General features: G+C 43.8%; 1 protein-coding gene across 1 annotated transcript in view; it reads left to right on the top strand.

The window, feature by feature from the left end:
- The first annotated feature begins 307 nt into the window (after positions 1-307).
- SERGEF (secretion regulating guanine nucleotide exchange factor) overlaps positions 308-12,793 on the top strand; it is a 142,149-nt gene continuing 129,663 nt past the window's right edge. The window contains 8 exon segments of the mRNA XM_064425332.1: positions 308-523; positions 1,887-2,025; positions 2,712-2,867; positions 4,447-4,541; positions 5,672-5,732; positions 6,872-6,985; positions 7,286-7,348; positions 11,315-11,473. Of these exon segments, the coding sequence (XP_064281402.1) occupies positions 323-523; positions 1,887-2,025; positions 2,712-2,867; positions 4,447-4,541; positions 5,672-5,732; positions 6,872-6,985; positions 7,286-7,348; positions 11,315-11,473 (988 nt within the window). The 5' untranslated portion in view covers positions 308-322.

Genomic DNA, 12,793 nt, shown 5'->3' on the forward strand with positions numbered 1-12,793 from the left:
ACTGAAACGGGTCCCGATGTCTCTGCTGCCTTTGGGCAGCGGGTTTGTTGCAGAGCCCAAGCGGCTCAGCTCCTGACCCAGACAAGTGCCTGCACAGCCCGAGGTTCAAGGAGGGATATGCGGTGGGCGGTTCGGGAAGGCTGTGCCTTCCTAGCGCCTCAGACAGCGGGGAAAGGAAGGGGCAACATGCGGCCGGGAGTTCAGGATGAGAGGAGGGTGCCCCCTCTGAAACTGAGAGAGAAAACCCCGCAGGTGTGTGCCCCGGTAGACTCTCCCGTTATTCGCATAAAATTGCAGGACTCCTCTGTCTCCTTTTTCGGCCATGAACCTCTGGCATTTGGGAATTTCCTGGCAAACACGAAGCGCTCGCCCGCTCGCTCGGGGCTGCCGTTTCCCGGTGCGGCTCGGGCACTGCCCGCCCGTGAGCCCGCCCCGTGCCCGCCCCTTCCTGCCCGGCCCGCGGGCGGCGGGAAGCGCCGGGAGCCGCCGGCCCCATCCCATGGAGCCCCAGCTGTTCGCCTGGGTGAGTGGGCCCTCGGCACGGCCCGGGGCTGCCGGGAGGCGGGAGGGTGGCGGGGCCGCTGCTCGTCCTCCCGGGATGCTGGGCGCTCGGCCCGGGGCAGCGGGGCCGCGGTGTCTCCCGGCGGGCACAGCCGGTGTGGGAGCCGTGCCCGGGGCGTCCCTCACGCTGCTCAGCCCCATTTGCGCCGCGGGGCCGGGGCTGGAGTGATGCTGGCCTTGGAATACCGCGTGTGGCTCCCAGCCCCTCAGGTCCTTCTGCGGCTTGCCTGGCTTTGAAGGCTTGAAAATTCATGGCGAGTTACAGGCTACAAGGGGAGGTTGTGAGACATCCTTTAAGAAGAATTGCGCCTGTTAAGTGTTGCCGTGCCCTCAAGTGCGTATCACCGGCAGCGGCTGTGAGGCGAGAGCTCGGTGTGCGGCTCCGCTCCCCACACGTCCCCCCGCTGCAGCTCTGGGCCGGGGCGGGCAGCGCGCTGGGTCTGTGCCGGGTGCCGTGTTTCTGTGGGAACAAAGTGCTTATTGCCGAGTGGGGACTTCCAGCATTCACCAGGTGCTGCCTCTTTCGGGGGAGGTGGGGATAAATGGAGATTAGATGGGTGCACAGGTGAGGTAGGATTTCTTGGAGATTGCCACCTGTGTGCATTGTGGGTTTGCAGTGTTACTGTGGTGTGTGGGACGGGGAAGATGAAAGTATCCCTTTTTTGTGAAAGAAGGTTGAACGCAGAGGTGAAACTGACTAAGAAATTCCCTGACTAAGAAATTCCCTGACTTGTTACCATGTTGACAATTGCTGCTTTCCGCGGTGGGTTTTGTAGCTATAGCTTTGTACCTATATATTTATGCCACCTGCAATTGGTATATTTTCATTTGGACCTCTTTAATTTAAAATATTTAGTTAATGAGTTTAGTTAATGTTTAGTTTAGTTAATGTTTCTGATTTACTTGTTTAGGTTCCAAAAGAAGGTCTTTCTGTTCTCGTTTTGGAGGTGGCCAGCCAGAAAGCAGTGGCATGAATGAGACCTTAGTGATGAGTGGGAATTATTTGCATTAAAATAAATGTGTGGTAATCATCCTGATAGAAAGGTTCTCCTCCTTATTAACTGTGAGTCTGCAGTTGAAGTTTTAACAGGCTGTATTCTGGTATGCTTTTTGAAATACTGGGGCTGCACAGACACCCTTAATGACAGCAAAGTTAGGGCAGCCCTGGTCTGTAATCCTGGGAATTCTATGTCATATCAGGGGTTTTTTAGGAGCAGGTTAACCCGTGGGATATCCCAAATATGCTTGTTCGTCCTTGGGAATATATGTGTACTTCTTTTGTTAACTTTTTAAAAAATGTGTTATGTTTCTGTCTGCATTTGAAGGGTGCAAACAGCTATGGACAACTTGGTCTTGGTCATAAAGAGGACGTGCTGGTTCCTCAGGCCCTGAAAGATGTTTCCTGCAAATGTCAAGACATTGCAAGCATTGCTGGAGGAGGGGGACATTCTGCAGTTATCACTGGTAAAAACACTGCTCTTGCACGGGGTGTTTAGCTTTTAATCACTTGTTTTCTTTTTTTGGTGTGTTTCCCTCTTGGTTCAGTGCTGCCACCTTTCTGTGGCTGCTGTTCCTGAGCAAGCACAATCCTCAGTTGCCAAACAGCTTCCTCTCTGCCCAGTTAACTCAATATTTGGGGGAAATTCCTGTTGCTTGTATATTGTGTGGTTACTTCGTGGCTGTGTGAGGACTGTTTCTTCAGCCATTTCTTTCATACAAAGACACCAAATTTTCTGTATTGAGGCTGGGGGGTGGGAAGGAGGAGTCAGAGGTTATTCAGTCTTAAGAAGTGGTAATGTAAGAACCAGGGCATAACATCTGGCCCTTGAAAGGTTGTGCTGTATGCCACAGATAATTATGTAAAGAGAGAATACAGACAGATGTGAACATGATAAAAAAAGCATCTTGGTGTGAGAGGTGCCTGTCACACCATATGGATTGTGTCCCCTGACAGACCCAGCTCTCCACAGCTGTAGTTATTCAGAGATATTTCTGATGCATCAGAAACAATTGTTTCTATTAACTTTTACTTGACTGCAGTGCCTAAAGTGATACATAATCACTGTTTTCATTTGCCACAGGATCTCACAGATGTAGGTTTCTCTTTTTAGTCTGTGAAGTGGAACATAATTTGTTTGTTTTTCTTCCAGGTGCAGGACAGCTCTTTGTATGTGGCCACAACAAAGATGGGCAGCTGGGATTGAATCACACAGAGAATGTGCTGCATTTTACTTTGTGCACTGCCCTGTCTGGCTTTTGTGTAAAACAAGTTGCATGTGGCTGGAATTTTACAATCATATTAGTAGGTAAATCTTTAAGAGCTGAAGAAATACCTTGATGTAGAGAATGTGCTGAAAGTTCCATAATGCTATTGCTTGTGTGATGTGGGGGACCTGGATGAGTTTGAGAAGAGGCCCATGGGAACCTCAGGAAATTCAACAAAGCCAAGTGCTGGGGCTGCAGCTGGCTCAGGACAGCCCCTGGTACCAGCACAGGCTGGGGATGAGCAGATCCAGAGCAGCCCTGCCCAGAAGGACTTGGGGTGCTGTGGGTGAGAGGCTGGACATGCCCCAGCCATGGCACTCCCAGCCCAGAGAGCCAAACGTGCCCTGGGCTGCACCAGAGCCCCGTGGGCAGCAGGGCAGGGAGGGGATTCTGCCCCTCTGCTCTGCTCAGAGCCCACCTGCAGCTGCATCAGCTCTGGGGCCCAGCACAGGAAGGACAGGGACCTGCTGGGTGAGTCCAGAGGAGGCCACCAAGATGATCAGAGGGATGGAGCACCTCTCCTGTGAGGAAGGGCTGAGCTTGGAGAAGGTCCTAACCCTGGACAAATTCTCTTAACCTTATATGGAATTTAGTTTAGCATTGAATTCAGGATTTAGCCATTCTCTGAAACCTGACATATTTGAAAGATGGCTTTCACTTTATAGCAAATACTACTGATGATCACATTCAAAAATTCTCTTAAGAGTGATGGGTTCAGAACTTGTTTGCAGCTCATTATCAAGTACCCAGTTGTGACATCCATAATCAATCTTAGTAGTACCTTGACTAGTCCCATCCACATGATAAATCTCTCTGACATCAGTGGAGCAGATTGAATAGTAAGGTACTACCTACTTTGATTAAAATGGCACAACTGAGGCCATGGTGTTCTGTGTTTTGTACCTCAGACATAGATTTAGCAAAGGAACTACCACCCCTGTAATTATACTGCCTTGTATTGTATGTTGCATTATGGTCACAAAGCAGCACAGCCCCATTGTCAACTAAAGGCTGCATCTGCCCTGGGACACCTGTGATAGGAGTGACCTTTCATAACCTTAAAGGAGCCCCAGGAAAGCTGCAGAGGAACTTTTTACAAGGGTTTGTAGTGATAGGACAAAGGGTGAAGGCTTTAAACTCAAAAAGGAAGGGTTTAGATTAGTTATTAGGAAAAATCTCTTTCCTGGGAGGGTGATGAGGCCCTGGCACAGGTTGCCTGAGGAGCTCTGGATGCCCCGTCCCTGGCAGTGTCCAAGGCCAGGATGGATGGGGCTCTGAGCAGCCTGGGATAGTGGAAGGTGTTCCTGCCTATGGCAGGGGGTTGGAGCTGGATGATCTTTAGGTCCCTCCCAACCAAAACTGTTCTATGATTCTACATGCTGGCACTCACAGGTTTTAAGCTACTTGCCTTGCAAGTTGAATCACTCTGTTCCTTGTGTCCCAGTGAACTTGAGACCTTTTCTGGATGTGGTGTGTAAGACCAGGAGCCTTTGGCCTCAGGGGCTTTGTAAGGGGACATATTAGGTAATTTCTAGATCTACTTGGCTGTGTTATTATCCTTGTTATGTTACAGTGCTATTGCTCACGGCTTTACTGATTCTAACACTTCATTTTTTGCAGGATCTGGCCTAGTGCTGTCCTGTGGGTCAAACTCTTTTGGACAACTGGGACTTCCTCAAATTTCAGGCCCGTGCTTGATTCCACAAAAGATTGAGGTAAAGATTTAGAAGGTGTTGTGTTTTATATTGCTTCCAGCCGCTTACAGAGGTCATCTGACCTCAGTGGGCTTTAAGCCAGGCTCTTCAATTAATTTTTTGTAGTGCCTATCTGCTGCAGATAAGCTTACAAAGTAAAAGCCCAAGGTGAATTGAAAGGCTAAGGCTGCTTTTCTTGCTGTATGAAAAAGTTCCTCACTTCTGACAGAAAGTTGATTCTTTCGCATCTCAGACAAGAAAGTATTTAGCATCGTGGTTCATGCCAGATATTCCTTTGTTGCTTTTTTAATGTAGGAGAAGGAGGGCAGCTGAGGGTAGGAGTTAGTTCACTCGATGTTTCTGTGTCCTTGATGTTTCCTGAGAGCATCCATTGCAGAATGGTGCCTTAAAATTTGATGGTATTGAGGTATTGACAGGGCTGATGTGAATCTCTCTCATCCCTCTCCATACAAACTATTCATGCTGAATATTTGCTCTTTTCGTTGGTATCCCTTAAATACTTGGACTTGATGCTACCTAGTTTAAATACACCTGGTGCTTTTCCACCAAGGGTAAATATCCAGAGGGTTTGCAACACCCTGTAAGAGCAAGACAGGATGGGATGGGAGGTAACAGGAGAGAGAAACTTCCACATGATTCCTGAGATCTGTTGCTGTGGAGGGAAACTTTCAGGTTTTTCTCCAGTGGAAAGCAAAATTCCATCAGTAATTTGGCAAGACTGAACAGCTTAATGCACCATAGTACTGCCTATCACCAGTATTTACTGTGAAGGTTTTGGTGTAATTCTTGAGGAGCACCAAGTTAAAATTAAGAAATAACCATTTTTGTATGGCTAACGTTTTTTCTTTCATGTGGATTTTTTCACTGTGATTTTCTGTAGATTGCCACAATGCTGTGCAACCAGTTGCTTTGCTGATTTATTATTTTTTTTCCAAGATGTTTCCTCTAATTCTTATTAGTCAAAATGTACTTACTTTGTGATACAAAACGTTGATGTGCATTGGGACACGCAGGTTGGAATTGCAAGCACTGTTTTCTTAGTGTTCCATTTCTGTTTGGCCTATTTTGTTTTTAGAAGCACTAAATGCAAAAAAAAACAACTAAATGATCATTTTCTTTTATTTGCCTAGTCTCTCAAAGAGAAGGTGGTGAGTGTTGCTGCAGGATTGAGACATGCCCTTGCTGCTACAGGTAAGTATGCCATAATTTAAATATTTTAAAATAATCTGAAAATTTATCTGAAAGGATAAATAATATTTTTCAGTAACAAATGAAATGGGATTTTGATGGCTTGGAGGAGGAGAGGGAGGAAAAGAGGATGAAATTTAACTAATCTATTACTTATATTAACTATTACAAGGGAAAATAAACCTCATAGTCATGGACTGTAAGATTTTGGGACAAATTAACATGAATAGTAAACACCCTGGAACCATCTTCCTGGAAAATCATGGGGAAAAACTTTTACCAAGAATTCAGAGTGAAGGTTTATTAAAAAGTTAATTTTCTGATGGATGGAAAATGTACTGTTTTCTTTTTCTTATTCTGAAACAAAACATAAAAGGAGGTTTTTTCAGGAAAAAGGGTTTCTGCTCAATCGAAGTATCTTAGGATTTGTACTCATAGTATGTAAAGTAACTTCAGTTTGTATAAGGTGCTTCAAAATGGAACTGCAAATAAATGGTGCCTTTTTAAATGATGTAATTGAAATTGACTCCTGGAAAATCGCAAGAATGAAACAAAATATTTCTCCTACTATTATAGAGACTCTGAGTTTGTTCACTGTGTAACAGTAGAAATAAAACTCTCCCTTTTGGCATGGTTGTGTTAAAACCGAGGAAAAACCAGCTATAGCTGCTCTTGTATTTGGTTTAGCTTTTTGTAAACTTCAGTATGGGTTCCAGGTAGTGGAGCTGAAGGTGCACAGGAGATCCTTGGAAGATCAGTGGGATCTCTGGTGCTTGTATGAACAGTGGGAACTGAGATCCCCTGTGCTGCACTGCTCAAATTGGCAACAAGAGAGGGAAAGGGAAGTGAAAGTACAAGAAGTTTGTATCCATTCCTGAGGTACTGCAACCACAGGATTTCTGTTACTGAGTCTCCAGTAGCTTCCCACCTTCTTTGTTTTCTTACCTGTGTACTGAGACTACAGCTGTTTGTTGCTTCTTGGCTTCACCAGAGTCATCTGAATGTTTTTTGGCATAAAGGTCTTCCAAAGTGTAATTTGAATCAGTGAAAAGGATTTGAATGACTTCCTTAATGTGTGAGGTGATTTTTGTTGGTGGCTGATGTGTTTTAATCTCTTTTATTTGTGTTTACACTCTGAAAAGACAGCGGTTTGGTGCTGCAGTGGGGAACTGGGATGGCATCTCAGGCAAAGCGTGCAAGCCAAGGAAAAGCCCTCCCTGTGTTCCTGACAGCCAAAGAGCCCTGTGAAGTGGCAGGTAATCCAGGAATCTGCTTCCTTTGTGTGGGTGGATAGAGCAGAAATATAAGTTGGAGTGGTGTGTATATTCCTTTTTACAAAGCCACGTGGTACTGTGAACATGGAGTGGAGTACCTGAGGGATAGAATGGTCACAGAAAATCGTGATCTGTGGGGAAAATGAGAGTCCTGCCATGTGTGTGGCCCGAAGGCAGGGCCTTATGTTATAAAAGTCATCACCTTCCTGTTACACTTGTATGCATGTTTGTGTGTGAATTGATGCCTGCTGTAGAAATTTTATGCAACTGTGTTTTTTCCAGGCCTGGAAGATGTAAAGGTGAAGACAGTTGCTGCAGGCTCCTATCATTCGGTGTCCCTCACAGGTAGGGCTCAGGTACATAGGTGAAAGCCCTCATCTCACCCTTCAAAGGTTTCTCTGCTTTTGTAATGTTGTTAGTTTTGGTAAAACTGGTGAAATTTGATCTGGCCTGGTTAGTGCTGGTAATTGTTCAGTAATAGTTTTGCACTCCGAGAACTTTCCTTTTCTTTTAAGAGCTGGATTCAAGTTTTGAGTTCTCTGAGCTTTGTGTGTTTTTCTTGGGGTCAGATGGGACCTTAGCCCTTGTGTCATTCAGGGTCTGGGCTCTTAATGGCTAGGATTTCTAAGTCTCTGGAGCTGCAGCAGGATGCCCTCTTGGGTAGCTGGTGACTGCTAGTGTTAGTGTTCAGGAACACATCATCACGGAATGATTATCTGCAGGTGCTTTTATTGAAGAACTCTGGGTGCCATGGGTACACAGACCCAACTCAGATTCTGCCATGGTTTTGAGCTGAACGTGTTTTATAATCTATCATTATATAACTCACATATTAATTATTAAACTTACATTGTTCTATTGTATACATTGATTTCATCCAAGCATGGATTTCTTGTGATCCCCCTCAAACCCCTAACATAGTTTCTCATGATTCTTCTTTCGATTAAACAATAATTATGTCTAATCACATCTAACAATTAGATCATTTATCACATACTGATTACACAGGTGCAGTTTCACATGATCTAGCAAATGCAAGGCCTAACATTTCCCAGGGCCTACCAAGCCTAACTTTCTTTCTAACTCCCTGAATTTTCTATGATTTTAAAATCTTCTACTATCACTAGAACCAGTGCAGCCCTTTGCCCAGGGAGGAGAGGTGTGCTGGGTGGCTGTCCCAGGAAAGGCAGCAGAAGCAGCCACAGCAGTGTGAGCTGATGCCTCTGCATGGGGCAGTGCAGGGCTGCAAGCAGGCCTGGAGCTGCTTAGGCTCCACTGTGGCAGTGTGCACATCTCTGGTGTAAGAGCACAAAGCTCATTTGAACAGTAGGAAGCTGCTTTAATTGCTTAGGCACTTCCAATAATATCTGCCATTTGTTCTTTGATCCTTAGGCTGTGCTCCCATGCTGGAGTACTGAATATCCAGTAATGAAAGTCTAATAAAGATTTCTTTTTACTTTGACAGATTGGGAGAAGAGGAAACAGAATAGCTTTCATGCTGTAATCTTACAGTTTTGAAGTGTGTAAAATATATTGAACCTTATGAAGACAAGTCTTTGCCAAACTTCACAGGAACAAGTTCTTAGCAAATCTGCAGCCATCTGGTACCTCTGTCATCATTAAAGGAGCACTGGAGTATTTGCTTCTGCAGATCTATAGAGATTTAGTTGTATGGGGAGATGTTCCAAGATGTAAATTGTATTGAATTGAGATGCAAAGTGTATGCAAGATTAGTGAAGACAAACTGTAAGAACAAATAAAATCTACTTTGATAATTAGCAGTCTCTATTTAGACAGTGAGCAGATTATTCTTTGATGCTTTTGCTTTTTATTTAAGAGAGTGGTCTATTTGGCAGCAGTGTGGATGGGTGGAATGTAGGAAAATAGAGATAGTGATGAAGGTAATCTCACCCCTAAGGAGTTACAGCTGTGCTAATTATCAAGAATTAGGAACAGGCCTGCCCTTAATAGGCCACAGCTAGATACAATTAGGATGGATATTGTAAAAAGAGTAGGTTGGCTGGTGGAGAAGTTAGATGGAGTTTGTTGGCTGTGCTGTGAAGCAAGAGTCAGTGCTGTGAGGAACTGCTCATGAGAAATCACCAAGAAGGTACAAAACCTTTGTAATAAGATGGCAACACAGCAGTGCGACCAAGATTGAAAAAAAAAATGCCAAATACTTTTATAATGTATTATAAAAGTATTCTTCATCCTGCAAGATAGTTATTATTTAAAATATTTTGTATTTTAAAGATACTTGGTATAATAAAGATGCTACTGCAGAGTGGTGTATTTCAATGGACCCTTTTTTCTAGGAATGCCTTGCACTGTGGTGAAGTTTTCTTTGCCTCTGTTCTATGAGTCATCTGCTGGTGGGATATCAAATACCTGCAGCCAGGCAGGCTTGGGACACAACTGTTGATGTGGGTTGTTACAGTCATGGGTGGGCGTTCCTTGGAAAAAAGGCTGGTAGAGTCTACTGGGGTCCAAACTGGCCTGAACCCTCCAGGGTGGAGAGTATGGTGCTAAGTCTAGTGTCAAAGTTTTTGCTCAAACCTACTTAAGAGGTGAGATAAGAGCTGAGCATGTGACTTTTCCCAGGATAAAGCAAATACACCCTCTGGACAGAGGCAGTGCATATTAACGTGGAATATGAATGGCCACTGTTTTTCTTTGTTGTTTTTCTGTCACCTCTTTTTTTTTAGATTTTTTTCCTCTCCGTAAGGTGTGTGTACTTCATGCTGGGAAGGAATTTATCAATTTTAGTGGAGAATTTGAATATTTGAACAAAACAATTGCTTGACTTGTTTTTCCTTTTTATTTCGGTTGTGTTGTTTTAAAGAGGAACATGGAAGTCCTGCAGATGACTGTCAGTACTGGCTTCTCCCCTGACTCCCAGTCTTTGCCAGTTTTTCACCAGCAGTAGTCTAGTGGAATTCTCCTGGCTTACTCTTTCTGTTGGTGTTACCAAACTGAGATTATGAAATATACTGTAGCCTAAGTTTTTTTTTTTTTCCTCTGAAAAATTTACTTCTGTCATGGTGCTTGTAATGAGTTCAGTGCTGACCTGAGACATCCTGATGCCTTGAGTGTTGTGGAGGTGTGCTCCAGACGATTCCATGTTGGCACTTACGTGGCTTCCAGTCTTTCTGGCTCCACAATAATGTGCAAGATCAGGTGTGCAAGATTTATTTCTTATGCTTCCAGCTTGTGCAGGCTGGCCAAGACTTCAGGGAGGCCTGACAGCTCATGTTCTCAAGTGCTTTTTGTGGATTTTTTTTTTTTTTTTTACTATGGAGGCCTAGGAGCTGGGAGGAATGGTTTTGTCCTGAAAAGATGGAACTAATGATATGTCATGTCTGCAGAAGGACTCATCTGAGCAGTCACTGTGTCAGTGTCTATTCGTTGTTAGGCTGTAAGCAACTCCAGCTTGCATTGATGTAAAGGACTGTGGGTGTTTCTGTGAAAAGATTTTTTCCTGTTTGGAAACCTGGAGTGTGCATTTGAAGAAATACTTGTTTTAGAAAAGAGATGTGGAAGGCAAGTGACCACTTACAGAAGTCTCTCAGGTGTTGTCTGATGTGATTATGAGGCACAATAATATTTTAATTTTGCCTTGTGATGGGTGGTGCCTGCTTCAGCTGTGTGTTCAGAGCTGCATGTCCAATTCCTTTAGGAAGTGACTGTGCAAGGTGAGCCAAGGAGCACTGGACTGTCCTTGCTTTGGGGGATTTACTGAGTTTGCTGAAGCTGAAGGAGGCAGAATTGGTATGAGCAGAGCTGTGAGTCTGGCTCTTGTAGAGAAGCTGGGAGACTGTAAAGCAGAGCAAGAGCAGCCAGCCAGGCTTTGAATTATTTGCTGCAGTCCAGAAAGTTATTTACTGGATGTAATCAAAGCTTTGGAGTGGAAATAATAGCTGGTCTGCAAGGACAGGCTGGACAGAGAGGGACTGCTCAGTGAATTTCTCCAAGATGCTTTGATTTTCTTTTACTCAGAGAAGTTGACTACTGTGGCTATTTTTTTAATAAAAATTAGTCTTTGTTATGAACAATCTAGGCAGTTTGACCCGAAAGCTCTCACTGCTTCAGGGAGTCTGCGTAGCCCTCAGAAAACAGGCTGTGTTTTTAAGGCCCTTGCAAATATTTCTGATATCCCAGTTACAATGGTAAAGAATGGTAGGAAAAAGCATACAGTGAAAACATGAATTCAATGCAATGTTCTTTCCTCAGCATATGAGCTGAGACAGAGCCTGAATCTGATGGTATTAGATCTGTATCCCTTTAAACAGATTTTACTTCTGTCTGTTGTAGATGAAGGACATCTGTATGTCTGGGGCAGCAACAAACACGGGCAGCTGGTGAGCAGGAGCATCTTTCTTGCTGAGCCCAAGAAGATTGACTCTCAGTGTTTCTCACATGAAAAGATTGGAGCAGTTTGGAGTGGCTGGACCCACCTGGTGGCACGGACAGGTAGGATATTTAAAAAGCAGTAACATATGGCACCCAAACAGCAGATTGTAAGTTTTCTTTCAGGCAAGCAATGTTCTTTCTCACTGATAGTGGCTGGACACACAGTGTTGTCTTTTGAAAAATGGTGAGGACAGAAATCCTTTGGCTGGTTTTTTAGTGGGGCATTAAGGGCAAAGAAAATAATATATTCATAAGAAAATCAATAAACTAAAATAAGCTGGCAGAAAATATTTGGAAAAGACATGTAAAAAGAGGCCTCATTACACTTGAAGAGCATTCCCTAAAGACTAAAACAAAGGCAGATTTCATGTTGAAGCTGCACTTTCCTGGAGATCTTTGTGATGAGGACAGTGTGAAAGCTGCCACATGTGGAGGGCTGTAGGGTTAGAGTCTTACCTAGGCGGGGAGGAGAGGAAGGTTATGTAACAGTGACATTCATGTGTAAAGGGATGGTTGAGCTGATGAAGCTCATCCGAGTGTGAATACAAAGGCAGGAGGGAAAGGTAGATGAGATGGAAAGGCAAGGCAGGCATCTGAAGTTATTTCGTGGTTGTGTTCTTTGCTTCTTCTGTTGCACAGTGTGTGGTGCCATAGTTAAGGCTAACAAGAGGGTAGAAGTCTTCCATAGAGGAAAAAGAACAGCCAGAACTGTGATGTGTGACTGGCAAAACAAATTGGTTGTTTTCTGTTTCATAACATTCATTGTTTGATATCAAAGTATGTGAGAGAAGTGTGTAAAAAAATCTATATCAGCTGTTCTTTTAGCTATTTATAAGAAATGTCTGAACTCTGATTTTTAGAGGATGCTATGCTGAAAATTTGAAAGCTGCAATCAGTGCTATGAGCTGCTTGGAAACTTTTCGGGTGGAGTGAAAGAATTTATCTCAAAATCTGTAGTTCTTGATTTAAGTGCTTGATGTCATCCTCACTGGAACAGAAATGGTAGAAAGAAGCCATTAGTCAGGATAATCTGATTTTTAAAGAGACAACTTGGTTTGCTTTCCTTCGCTATTTCTTAATAGAACATACCCGCTAAATAAAATTTCCCCAGAGTTTTCCTAACGTCAATGTTTCAGTTACTTGATACTTACCTGTGGGCATTACAGACATGGAGTATTTCAGCAGGTGTTTTTATACAACAACAAGATGTGTGTCAAGGGACTAGCAGGGTTGTTTTGCTGGTGAATGTTTAAAAAGAATTTATATAAAAATAGGCTGACTTTCTACATCTGCATTAGAAAACTGGCCAAGTGATGCAGTGGCACAAGTTATTGCTGAAGCTGTGTTTTATGTGTTTAGAATTTTAAATCTCTTTGAAGA

Source organism: Passer domesticus, chromosome 6 (assembly GCF_036417665.1).
Source record: "Passer domesticus isolate bPasDom1 chromosome 6, bPasDom1.hap1, whole genome shotgun sequence".
Classification (NCBI taxonomy): Eukaryota; Metazoa; Chordata; class Aves; order Passeriformes; family Passeridae; genus Passer; species Passer domesticus.